Source organism: Oryctolagus cuniculus, chromosome 6 (assembly GCF_051225735.1).
Source record: "Oryctolagus cuniculus isolate XC-2025 breed Fujian yellow rabbit chromosome 6, ASM5122573v1, whole genome shotgun sequence".
NCBI classification, from domain to species: Eukaryota; Metazoa; Chordata; class Mammalia; order Lagomorpha; family Leporidae; genus Oryctolagus; species Oryctolagus cuniculus.
In genome coordinates, this window is record NC_142872.1 from 129,089,942 (window position 1) to 129,103,835 (window position 13,894).

Genomic DNA, 13,894 nt, shown 5'->3' on the forward strand with positions numbered 1-13,894 from the left:
AATACATAGTTGATTACTCTCATTTCACTGATGAATATTCTAAGACTCAGAGACACAGAAATCAGCTGCCAAAGGTGATCCAGGTAGGCAAATTAATGGTTGGAATTAAACTATTAAAATTAAATAGTAGTTTAAATTTAGTTAGAACTAAAATGCTGACAGTATTTCCAGCAAAGGATTATATAAAGCACTCCATGTACAATATTTTGGTTCTCATTATCCGTTTATCTTACCATTTGGCTCAAGGCATTTTTTCAGAATGGAATTAGACTAGCTCACTCAGTTGCTCTCTTTTTTCCTTATCTGTGATACTGATACCAGCTGCTGTTTCTAGGGATTTCTACCAGGGACTGACCATTTCCTTAAAGATACCTACCTAATTATTTCTGAGTGTTAAAACTATAATTAATGAGACGGTTAGTTGTTATTGAGTAGTAGGATTTCAAAAGCATTATATATTCTTTATATTGAGGTTAGTTATTAGATGAGTTTCTTTGAGAATTAAATTTGAGAGAAATCTGCAATGAGATTGTAAAGTTGCAGGGTTATTGAGAGTTGAAGAAGGTGTGACTATAAGGGGAAAAAAGGGAACAGAAGAGGCAAGAAAGTTTGAATATTTGCTCAGTTCACAGGTTGACATAGCACCTGCTGTGCTCAACACTAGTTAATAATATGGTAGAATTTAGAGTATAAAATTCAGAACTTAAGAAATATCACAATGAGCCTCCCATCTTAAGGTTTGGTTTTGGAAAATGGTACCCAGGACATTTCTTTTCTTTTCTTTTCTTTTCTTTTTAAGATTTATTTATTTATTTGAAAGGCAGAGATACAGAGAAGCAGAGGCAGAGAAAGAGAGGTCTTCCATCTGCTGGTTCATGTTCCAAGTGGCTGCAGCATCCAGGGCTGGGCTAATCTGAAGCCAGGAGCCAGGAGCAAGGAGCTTTATTTGGGTCTCCCATGCGGGTCCAGGGGCCCAAGGACTTGTGCCATCTTGTACTGCTTTCCCAGGCCATAGCAGAGAACTGGTTTGGAAGTAGAGCAGCCAGGACTCGAACTGGTGCCCATATGGGATGCCAGCACTGCAGGCGATGGCTTTAACCACTACACAATAGTGCCAGCCCCAACCCAGGGCATCTTGTGGCAAAGCATAAGAGATTCCTATCAAAATCTTTACCTCAAAAGATGAATGAAACTTGTTCATCCCGTTTTTCAACCAATTGATGTCATTAATAGACTGACAACCCATTATTTAAAGTGTGATTATTTCTTCTAAAATAATTTGTTCTAAAATTACCTGCTTCAGGAGGTTTATGCATTACCAAGAAAGGGATAAACATAGCTTAAGGTATTATAGTCTTTCATAGTCTTTGATATGTGTCTTGTGAACATTTATTGTTTCCAAACACAGGTGTTTTTTTTTTTTTTTCCTCATGTGAAAGATTCCCAGTCTTCCTTTGACATCTGTTCTTCCCTCGTCCTTGTTGGCATGTTTGCCCATCTTGGTGCTTTGGGAAAGAGTAGTTTGCAGGGAGCACCGAATGCAGCACTGTGTAAAGGTTACATCTCGAGTGCATGGCCCCCGGTTCATAGCCTAATTCTCTGTTATTGGTTTTCTGACTGTACAAGTAACTTACCATCTCACAACCTCAGTTACTTCATCTGCAGGGCGCAGAGAAGGGCATCCATGTCTCAGAGTTGTTGTCTAGGTAAATGGTACATGATCAAGCACAGTGCCTTGCTTATGGTAAGTGCTCAGTAAACCGAAGCTCTAATTTATTATCAGTAGCTATTGCATTGGTATGGTAACATTCAGTCAGGAATAAGAAAACCCAAGATTTTAATCCAAGGTGTATTTTGGAATTTCAACGATAATTTTAATAAGCAATTGACTTCAGTTTTCTGTTGGAATCTCAAGGTTTGACCTGGATCAGTGGTTTTTAAACCAACTTCTCTGGAGGTACTTTGAGGTCACTGAGAGTGAAGGGGAGCATTGAGCAGTATCTCAGCAGGGCGGCCTTCCTTTTCAGCCACAGCAGTTGGACCTGTATTTATTTACTACATAGGTCTTCTTTGTAGTCTTGTACTTAAATAAAATGTCTCTTGGCAACATGGTGTGCATGCACACATGCACAAAGTTCCTCTCAGGTCTCTTTCAAATATAAAATTCATCGAGTCTGTCCATCTGCAACAAAGCTTGGAAGTTGGTGTTCCAGCTGACCCAAAGTTAATGGTTTATTTGTCTTGCAGTTTTTCAAATGTGTAAATTAAACTGCCAAAGTCTAAAATTTGAAGATAAAAATCCAGGTCATGTTTTCTTGTGAAAAATTGATATGTTTGATAACTTTGTGTCCACATTTCCAAATAACAGTATTTTAGAGTTGAGTAGCAGCTGCTTCTGTTGTCATAACCCTTTGAATTTACCTGTCTCGTCTCTGAAGGTATTTGAGTTTTCAACATCCAGTTCATCCTCTCCACAGTGTGTGACATCAGCATTACTAGGTTAACCAGTGTTGGCACTCTAGTAGAAATAGCAAGAAAAATGACTTGCCATGGTTGCTCTGTAAGAAAAGTGTTTTAGTGTAGCCAAAGTATGTGTGTTACTTTCATTTTGCCTTTCTTTTTTCGGAGTAATTAGTTCTTAAGTGCTGACCATTGGCTATATAATGGCTATTGCAAAATGACTTAGTTAGAAGAACTAGACACCGTATGTTTTATTTCTTTCCACCAAAAGGTCTGATTACCAGACACTCCAAAAATTGAGGGACTAGGCTTCTTAGGAACAGTAAACAGTCAGTGCTACCAGTTGCCTGTGCCTCCCCTTCTCTCACCTGAGTCCCAGAAGAGGCTGCTCACACAGTCTAGGCAGTACTCCCCCTTAGCCTGGAAGAAACAGGAAAGTCTGTGCTGTTTGTTCTCCAGCAGGTTCTTGTTAGGTGGCAAGGGGTCAGGCCTCAAATAAGAGAGCCTTGTCGGCTCCATCAGGACAGGGTGAACCTGCCACTTGGCTAGCATTGTCCAAAACTGATATCTTGTTGCTATTGGCTATAGGTTCTGTGTGTCTTTTAAGTCAGACTTGACTGTAGTACCATAATCAAATCTCATACTTACTTATTTTTTTGTTTAATCTTTCATTTACTAGGAATGACACATGGAAATTTTTCTTTATGATCACGGAATTGTCTATTTCTCCTTAGAATTTTGTTGCTATTTCCTTTATAAATTTTAAGGTGATCTTAATTAGGTGCATACCATGCGTTACAATGTATTTTAAAGTGTATTTATTGTAGTATATCCAAAATCTGAATGTTTTAATGTTATAAGATATTTAGTTGACCATACTACTCAAAGTAGACATCTTCATTCCTTCTTTTTATCTTCTAGAAAATAAGAAGCTGAGTAAAAGAAGGAAGGAAGGAAGGAAGGAAGGAAGGAAGGAAGGAAAGGAGGGAGGGAGGGAGGGAAGGAGGGAGGAAAGGAGGGAGGAAAAGAGGGAGACAGGAAGGTAGGCAGGCTACTATCTGATTCCACTTATATAAAATTGTGGAAAATACTCTGTAGTGACAGGAAGTATATCATGGTTTCCAAGGGAGGGAGGTAAATGAGGGGATATGAAGGAGGATGGATGGGAAGGAGGGATTACGAAGGGGCTAGAAGAAACTTTTACTACCTTGATAAAGGTAATAACTTCAGGCTTACCAAATTGTACACTTTATGCATACTCCGCTTAGTACAATCAATTATACTGGAATAAAGCTTGGGAAAAAAGCCCTTAATACTTAATGGCTTTTAACAGGAAAGCAACAATCCTTGCCTACCTTTCTCTGCCCGCATTGAAGTCCTGCTTCGCAGAGACAGTGGCTTTGAACTCTTGCAGGTGCTCTTCTGGTAGATAGGCCATCTTCTAGCTGATATGCTTACTTTTTAATTTATTGCCTCATCAGTTTAGAGCTTCAGATAGTGTCTGTTTATTTTTTCCTATTGTGGTAGATGATGGTTTGTTTTTCTTACTCCACCACTTTCATTTCTCCTTATAACCTCCTAATAAATCAGTAGTTCAATTAGGAATACTAAATGTTGTTCACTGCTGAGTCCAATAGTATATTTTGATTACATTTATTTCTTCAGACCCCCACCACAGTTAATGTAATAGTTATATTTTTCCTTCCTTGCTTTGCTTTTTGTGAAACTATGGCTATTTTTTCCCAGCTGTCCCAAGAGACTCATCAGACACTGGCAGCAGGCCCCTTCCCCATGCCCTGGAGGGCTTTCTGCATCAGCCATCTGTCCTAGCTCACGCACCGGGGTGCTTTCTGGACTAGACTCACGGCTGTCATGCAGACCACTTATCTTCTTATTTTTCAATGTTGGATCAACTAATCCTGAGTCCCATATTATTTTCCTTCCTGGTTTATTCATATATTCCTCAATATTGTATTTTCTAATTGTTTTATAAGAAGAGAAAACTGAAAGTTAAAATTGTTTCTCATAGAGCCAAAAATGCCATTCCTTTTCCTTTTTAAAGTAGAATAGAACAAAATTCTAGGTTGAAAGTAACTTTCTTTCAGAATTTCAGAGTTATTTCTTCATTGTCTTTAGCATCTAATATTATTAAATATTCAAAATTTAATATCTTTGCTTGTATCCTGTTTTCTGCCTCTGTGGGAGCATTTATAATCTATTTATTGTGATATTCAAGTTTTTTATTGATATGTCTTATCCTTGTTCATTCATTGTTTTGGGGATTTATTTATTCAGTAAATATAGAGAAATCACTAAGGAGCAGACACTTTTATTCTAGACATTGGAGATACAGTGTTGAACAAAATAAACAAGTCCCTTTCCTCGTGGAATTTACATTCTAGTTTTTGGGATATGTTTGATTTGAGGTGCCTATTGACAGACAAGTGGAGTTGTCCAGGAATCAAATGTTCATTGAAGTCTAGGGTTCACAGCAAGGATGGAAGCCATAGATAGAGGAGAGGTCTGAGGACTGAGCCTTGGAGCATTTCAATTTGTACAGCGGAAGAGTGGAAAAGAATCAGAAAAGTAATAGCCAGCAGAAAGCTAGGATATGAGCCAGTGCCGTGGCTCAATAGGCTAATCCTCCACCTAGCGGCGCCGGTACACCGGGTTCTAGTCCCAGTCGGGGCAACAGATTCTGTCCCGGTGCCCCTCTTTCAGGCCAGCTCTCTGCTGTGGCCAGGGAGTGCAGTGGAGGATGGCCCAAGTGCTTGGGCCCTGCACCCCATGGGAGACCAGGAGAAGCACCTGGCTCCTGCCTTCGGATCAGTGCGGTGCGCCGGCCACAGCGCACCAGCTGCAGCGGCCATTAGAGGGTGAACCAACGGCAAAAGGAAGACCTTTCTCTCTCTCTCTCTCACTGTCCACTCTGCCTGTCAAAAAAAAAAAAAAAAAAAAAAAAAAAGCTAGGATATGTAGAACTTCAAGAAAATCAGTATCCTAGGAGATAAGTGTAAAAAGTGCCCCAGGAGGATGATATTCATCAGGTCAAGTGTTAAAAGTTGAGTTGAATAAAGACCCAGAATTTATCAGATTTGATGCTTTGGAGTTTAGTGATGACTCTGGCAAGCAGTTTCACTGTAGTATTCCATGTCGTCTTGAAAAAAAAATGTGTGTGTGTAATTGAATAAAATAATAGTATTCCATTGTGTATGAAAAAATCATAGGTCTAATAGACTAAAGTTGCTTCCTCAAAATTTGGTTATAGTGAGAGGGAGATTTAAAGATTCTTTAAATATAGTATAGTGATAAAGTATATACCTTAAACAGTAAATCAACTAATTTCATTCACTTTTTATTAAAATGTTTTCTAACCTTGTCTGTTTTCCCTAATAGCATTTTCTTCCCCTTGCAAATCTGGAATGTTCACCAAATGTTGAAACTTTCCTTTGCAAAGCTTTTATACCAAGCTGTACAGAGCAAATTCATGTAATTCCACCTTGTCGTAAGTTTTGTGAGAAAGTATATTCAGATTGCAGAAAATTGATTGACACTTTTGGGATCCGATGGCCAGAGGAACTCGAGTGTAACAGGTAAACTATATTTTTCACTAAATATTCCTAGTAATATTTTAATATTGGTGTTAGCTCTTTAGAATGTTAGTGACAGGTTCTCAGTATGTAATTCAACAGATGTTTATTCCACACTAATACATGCCAGGCACTATAGTGGTAAGTGTTGTGGACACAGTAGTGAGTAAAACACAGACCTGGTTCTTACTCATAGAACTGACAGGTGAGAGGAACAGATAGTAGTCAAATCACTATGCAAATAAATGTAAAATTATGATTGTTCTGCAGCAAAGGAGAGGTGCATAGTTCTATGAGAACATGTGGTGGTGCCTTTGACCTAAACTGGGAAAAGGAAAGGAGATGACAATCGAGCCTAGGTATGAAGGGTAAGACAGAGGTAACTAGATAGCAAGGGGAGGAAAGAGCATTTGTGACAGTGGGAGTAGCTTGTTTAGACCCTGTGGCACCAAGAAGGTTGCCATATTCCGGGAATGAGAAAGCCAGTGTGACTAGCATGCTGAGGCTAAGAAAGAATGTGGTACAAAATGAGGAAGGAGAGAAGCAGCAGTCAGACCATTCAGAACCTATCTGTCCTGCTTTTATGCTAAACGCAATGAGAAGTGAAGCATTTTAAAATTGGAGTAGATGGCATGATCCTGTTAGCTTCTCTATAGAGCCTGGCCCAGTGTCACAGCCTAATGAGGATTGGGCAGCCATATTTGGCCATGTGCCTCTGGAATCTAGACACCTTCCATTTTGTACCTGTGACAACCATGCAGATGGGCAAGAGAGAAGGCAAAAAAAACTCATACTTCTTACTAACTGCTTCAGACTGGGAGTATCATACTTTTCTCATTCACATTCCTGTTGCCAAGGTATCAGTCATGTGGTTACAACTGAATTGGGAAAATGGGAAATGTGTGTCCAGAAGGTACAAGGGTATTGAAGGCAGAGGAAGTATCTGATGCTGCCTGTTGAAAAGGTCATTATTGCCTTGTATTTCACTGAAGTAATTGGGACAAAGAGTGAAGGAGTGAGTGGAAAATGAAACAAGACACATGGATAATTCTCAGGAAATTTGGTTATAAAAGAGGAAGAGAAGGGGAGGGTCATGGAAATGGTTTGTTTTTTGGGAGGCAAAGAGACACAGAGGGAGAGAGAGAGGGAAAGACAGAGGTTAACTCTCTGAATGCTGCTCAAGGCTGCAGCTGAGCCAGGCTGAGGCTGGGAGCCAGGAACTCAATCTGGGTCTCCCACGTGGATGGCAAAAACCCAACTACTTCAGCCATCACCACTGTCTCCCAGAGTGTGCATTAACAGGAAGCTGGAGTCAGGAGCTAGAGCTGGGTATGGGACTCCAGTACGGGGCACAGGCATTCTTTTTTTCTTTTTCTTTTTTGTAAGATTTATTTATTTATTTGAAAGGCAGAATTATACAGAGAAAGGAGAGGTAGAGAGGGATCTTCTATCCGATGGTTCACTCCCCAATTGGCCACAATGGCTGGAGCTGCGCCGATCCAAAGCCAGGAGCCAGGAGCTTCTTCTGGGTCTCTCACGTGGGTGCAGGGGCCCAAGAACTTGGGCTGTCTTCTACTGCTTTCCCAGGCCATAGCAGAGAGCTGGACAGGAAGTGGAACAGCCGGGACTCAAACTGGCACTCATATGGGATGCCTGCACTTCAGGCCAGGGCATTAACCTGCTGGCCACAGCGTGGGCCCCAAAGGACATAGGCATTTCAACCAGTATCTTAACAATCAGGGTAAAGGCTTGCGCCAGGGAGATTGTATTTTAATGGCCAATAACTAAGAACTGATAGGAGTTCTCTGGGTTTAATGGGAAAGGATTTGCATTTAATGGGGAAGAACTGATGCCTTTAAGAACTGCTAAGAACAAGGAAGAGCTGAGCATATATGAAGTAGAAGAGACAATCAACAGTAGAAGCTTTCTGATGAGGAGATAGGATTTCCAAGCACAGAGAAATGTGGGCCAGTGGGCCATCGATAGGAAGAGCCTCCGTTTTAACAGCAGGAAAGAGAATAGGATGGCTGGATGGCTATGCATAATGGTAGGTCTGTGTGTTTGGTAAGGGTTGTTGCAGAGTTCCCTTCCAATGGCTTCTATTTCCCTTGTGAAGTAGAAAGAGAAAACGAAGTTGCAGTTATAGAGAGAGCGAGAGTGAGTAGACCAGAGAGTCTTCCTAACATTTTAAGTCAGGGAGGTGATTCTGAATTTGTAATGGATCTCATCTGACCCATTGAGGCTTTCTCTAGCAATAGTAGAATGCCTGGGGCTAAGTTAAATACAGAAGAAACATGTAGTTGTCTGTGGTTGGGGCTTGTCAGATAAAGGAACAGTTTTAAAATGAAGGATAGTGAGAAGGATGCTACTAAGTGGCAACCCATTAAAGTCAAAATGGGTGAGGAGCAAAAGACAGAAAAGGACTGAAGCGTGGAGATGGGCTAGAAGAAATCCCAATAAAATATTTGTTTTTTAGAGGCACAGGATAGGAGCTTGCAGAACAAAGGCAGGATGCTGTGGTTGGTTTTGGAGCTAGTGTGCACTGATAGGTTGGGGTCGGGTTCTTTGTGTCCATGATTGCAGGTGGTCAGAGTAGGTTAGGGATAGTCTTTGGAGATGAGGAGGTTAAGGAGTTGACAAGCCAGAGTATCCCTGGGTCATCCACATGGATGGTCAAGTCACCAAGGATAAGGACAGCAGAAGGAGAGGAGAGAAAACTGGTAACTCATTCAACAAATCACATACTGCCATTATACTTTGTGTTCGGACAGCTCTAGCCACTAAAGATATAATAGGCAAAATTTTCCAAAACTGGGGATCTTGCATTTCTAGGGAGGGAGAGAGACAATGAAATAAAAAAGTTGTATTTATGTTAGGAGATAAGACATATAGAAAAAATATCTTTTTCTTTTTTATGGGATTTCCTACTCAATTTCAAATTGGGAGAGTTAACAACTTAAAATTTACACTGGCATCTACGTTGCCATTCTTGACTCTTTTGGAATCTTGATCTTTGTTGGGAAATTGATGCATTTTTTCTTGTAATTTAGCCAAATAAAATTTATTTCATGTTTGAGAATGATTGATACATTGAATTTAAAAGTAAAATCTATTTCTAAATTATGTAAACCCTATATTAATCTGTATTGCAGTATTGTAAAGCAAATCATAAGTGTTCCCTTATAAATGTCACATATGAGGCTGGCATTGTGGCACAGTGGATTAAGCTACAACCTGCAGTGCTGGCATCCCATATGGGTGCTGGTTTGAATCCTGGCTATTCCACTTTTGATGCAAACATTTGGGGAATGAACCAGTAGATGGAAGATCTGTCTCTCCCTTTCTCTTTGTAACTCTCTCTTTGCCTTTCAAAGAAACAAAATAAATCTTTTTAAAAATTTGAAAAGTTTTTTAAATGATATAATGTTAACGGCTCATAGAATAGTTTTATTCTCGTTTCCTTTAGGCTTTTGTGGCATCTTCTTTTACTAAAAACGCACAGAGAGAAAGGGGGAACTTCTGATTAAAACCTCAGTTCTAGCTCATTGAACAGTTCCTAGCAGAGTAGAAAGTTTAACACATTTAGCTTTGTGGTGAAAACATGAAGACAGTAGAACTGTGTGGTTCTGGCGCACATCAAGCACTTGGGCGTCCAGAGAATGCCTTTGCCTTCACAGCGAGATTAAAAAGGTGCATTCAGTCTTTTTTTTTTTTAAAGTTTATTTTTATTTATTTGAAAGGCAGGCTAAGGGGGGCGGGGTACTTCTTTGCTGGTTCACTACGCAAATACCGCTAACCACCAGAGCTAGGCCCGGCCAAAGACAGGAGCTCAGAACTCAGTCTGGGTCTCTCAAGGCCTCAAGTACTTGAGCCTTCATCAGCTGCCTCCCAGGGTGCATGTCTTCTGCATTCATAGTTTCCTCAGAGCACAGGCTCTGAGGAAGTTTTGAGACAAACTGGGCTTGCTTTCTTTGCACTTCTAGCTCAAGCCATGCTCGGACAGTTTGCCAGTAGTTTAATCCTTCTCATGATGCCCTGTCGCGTTCCTGCCCTTTTCTCACTTGTTTTCCCACGCAGTGCGTATCACCATACCTCCTGAGAGCCTATGGAATCTTATCACTTTCCCTTACGATTTTTTCTTTTCCTCATGTTCCTGTCTTTGTTATGGTAGTCAAACTCATCACCTCACAAAGGTATACCTATCTTGCTTTAATAACATTCCCTCCTGAAGTGATATGTCAGCAGGCATTTCAACCCCTTACCCACTTTACTGTGACAGGTTTTTAAATTAATAAGTGAATTTCAAAACAAAAATAATGCAAATGAGCTAAATTAGCATATGTTCTAACAACATGAAATATTCTGTTTTAAGGTCAAGATGCCAACTATGTATATTTTCATATATCTTATCAGTATTAGTGTAACATTTTGCAAGACAATGTGTCTTTATTGGATATAAAAATCTCAGATTTATTTATTTATTTTGAAAGGCAGAGTTACACAGAGGCAGAGACTTGGAGAGAAAGGGGCGGGGGAGAAAGAGAGAGAGGTCTTCTATCTGCTGGTTCACTCCCCAGATGGCCACAATGGCCAGAGCTGTGCTGATCTGAAGCCAGGAGCCAGGAGCTTCCTCCGGGTCTCTCACATGGGAGCAGGGGCGCAAGGACTTGGGCCATCTTACACTGCTTTCCCAGGCCATAGCAGAGAGCTGGATCACAAGTGGAGCAGCCAGGACTAGAACCAGTGTCCATATGGGATGCTGGCACTGCAGGCAGCAGCTTTACCCACTATACCACAGTGCCAGGCTCCTACTGTCTCTGAAGTTTGAGCCTTTCTTTAATAATAAACATAATAAATAATGATTGGCTTGATCAATTGCCATTAGAGTTCATATTGAAAAATTGGATTTTAAGCATGGTTATATCATGAATGAACTTTATTATCAATTCAATAAGCTTTACACATCAATATTTATTACTTTAATTTCCTGTTTTCTAGATATTAGGGCCTTGTAATTTTAAATATTCTACTGGTATAATACGATAATGTATAACTTGGGGAAGGAAGCTAGCTGGATTTTTGGTTTTTTATTTCAAGACTAAAGATACTACAGAACTTCTGTGGAACTCGCACACTTCTGGTAGATGCATAATCATTTTCAGTGTCAGTTGAATAATATAAAGTTGTAAATACTCATACCTTACATCCTAAAAGATATATGTCTGTAAGATCTCTAACACAAGGAGTCATAAACAAGAAAATTGACTGTAGCACTGTCCTAGTAGAAGAGCAGTTAGTGGATGGCCATGCACTTACACACTATACTACTGCCACAACTGATAAAATGAGTGCAGTTGACCCACATCGGTCAAGATGGATAAATCTAAAAAATATGGTGTTGAGTTTAAAATAAATTATGGAATGACATCATTTATATGAAGTTCAAAAGGTATGAAATGGTATTATATACAGTTACACTTAGTAAATAGTATAATAAAAATACTTTTAGATGTTTGAGAAGAATAAAAATTGAATTTCTAGTCATGAGAACATCTGAGAAGAGAGAGAAGGTCATAGCACCAGAAAGGGGTGCCAGCTGTATCTGGATTGTTCTCTTGCTTTATTTAGAAAGGTTTAAAACAAAACTGATATATATGATGTTTTAGTAAAGCTATTAAATACATAAATATAAATTTTATGGTCATATATTTCATTTTTTAAATCTAAGATATATTAAGGCATATTTAAAGTGCTTTCTCCTTAAGCACCACCCCCCATTACTTTTAAAGCCATATTGGTGCTCCAAAATACCAGAGTAAAGAAACTTGACTCAGAGATAAAGTTCTGCTCAAGACAAATTTTCCTGTGGATCACCCAGGACTGAGTGACCTGAGGAAAACAGCCAAACCTAAACAGATCGGGGGTGTGGGTTAGGCTGGTCCTTAGGCTCCCTCTCCATGGTATCCTTGACTTTTTTGAAGAATGCTATGCTGTCAATCTGGGGAAAGATCTCAGTCATTTTTGTTGTCATCACTTAGGTCATGCAATTGCTGTATTTTGCTTGTGGGTATCAGAAATTAAAAGAGGGGCTCCAGTGTTGTGGCACAGCAGAGTAAGCTGGTGCCTGTGACATTGGCATCCTGTGTCAGAGTGCTCGTTTGAGTCCCAGCTGCTCCACTTCCAACCCAGGTCCCTGCTAATGTGCCTGGAAAAGCAGTGGAAGATGACCCAGGTGTTTTGGCCCCTGCACCTACCTGAGAGACCTGGGTGGAGCTGAGGCTCCAGGATTTGAGCTGTCCCAAGTCGCTACCATTATGACCATTTGAGAAGTGAAGCAACAGATAGAAGATTCTCCTCTCTCTCTCTCTCTCTTCCTCACTCTCATTCTGTCTTTCAAGAAAATAAATCTAAGAAAAAAGTAAATTTCTCCAAAGCTTACATCTCAAACACTGTAAACAGACATGCCGGTACTCTGTCTATAGACTACCAATTCAGAAAAAAATTCTTTCGTAGGTATTTAGTCTTTTTTTAAAAAAAAATTATTTATTTATTTGAAAGACAGAGTAACAGAGAGATCTTCCATCTGCTGGTTTACTTGCCAAATGACCATGATGACCCAGGCTGGGCCAGGCTGAAGCCAGGAGCTCTATCTGCATCTCTCATAGGGGTGGCAGGAGTCCAGGCACATGGGCCATATTCTGCTACCTTCCCAGGCACAGCAGCAGGAAGCTGGATTAGAAGAAGAACAGCTAGGACTTGAACCAGTGTGCCGATGGTGTGCTGGAATTCCAGGTGGCGGCTTAACTCAGTACCACAACACCAGTGCCCAAGTATTTAGTTGTGTTTTTTTTTTTTTTTTAATTTAATTGAAAGAGTTAGAGAGAAGAGAGAGAAATCTTCCTTCTGCTGGTTCATTCCACAAATGGCTGCAACAGCCAGGGCTGGGCTAGGCAGGAGCCAAGAGCCTGGAGCTAAATCTTGAGTTTCCCACGTGGGTGCAGTGTCCCAAGGACTTGGGCCATTTTCTGCTGTTTTCCCAGGCACATTAGCAAGGAGCCGAATCTGAAGTGGAGCAGCTGGAATTTGAACAGGTGCCTATATGGGGTGCCAGCATCACAGGCAGCAACTTAACCTGCTGCATCACAGCACCCGCCCCAGTATTTAGTTGTTGTTGTTGTTTTTAAAGATTTATTTATTTGAAAGACAGAGATACAGGGAGAGGTAGAGACAGAGAGAGAGAAGGGGTCTTCCATTGAGTAGTTCATTCCCCAAATGGCCACAATGGCTGGAGCTGAGCCGATCTGAAGCCAGGAGCCAGGAGCTTCTTCCTGGTCTCCTACATGGTTGCAGGGGCCCAAGAACTTGGACCATCCTCCACTGCTTTCCTAGGCACATTAGCAGGGAGCTGGGTCAGAAGAGGAGCAGCCAGGACTGGAACCAGCGCCCATATGGGATGCCAGTGCTACATGCTGGGGCTTTAACCCACTGCAGCCACAGTACCGGCCCCAGTATTTAGTTTTTTTTTTTGTTTGTTTGTTTGTTTTAAGGTTTATTTTATTTATTTGAAAGAGTTACAGAGAGAGGTAGAGACAGAGAGAGAGGTCTTTCATCTGCTGGTTCACTCCCCAGATGGCCACAACAGCTAGAGCTGCACCGATCCGAAGCCAAGATCCAGGAACTCCTTCCAGGTCTCTTACGTGGGTGCAGGGGCCCAAGGACTTGGGCCATTTTTCACTGCTATCCTAGACTATAGCAGAGAGCTGGATTGGAATAGGAACAGGCAGAACTAGAACTGGTGCCCATATGGGATGCTGGTACTTCAGGCTAGGGCTTTAACTGGCTGT

General features: G+C 40.8%; 1 protein-coding gene across 2 annotated transcripts in view; it reads left to right on the plus strand.

Annotated features, from left to right (window-relative positions):
• Nucleotides 1-13,894, plus strand: part of FZD6 (frizzled class receptor 6) — a 36,452-nt gene that overhangs the window by 10,975 nt on the left and 11,583 nt on the right. For both annotated transcript variants that reach the window (XM_017341467.4, XM_002710725.6), the window contains exon 3: nucleotides 5,857-6,053. In XM_017341467.4, the coding sequence (XP_017196956.2) occupies nucleotides 5,857-6,053 (197 nt within the window). The remainder of the gene's footprint in view (nucleotides 1-5,856; nucleotides 6,054-13,894) is intronic.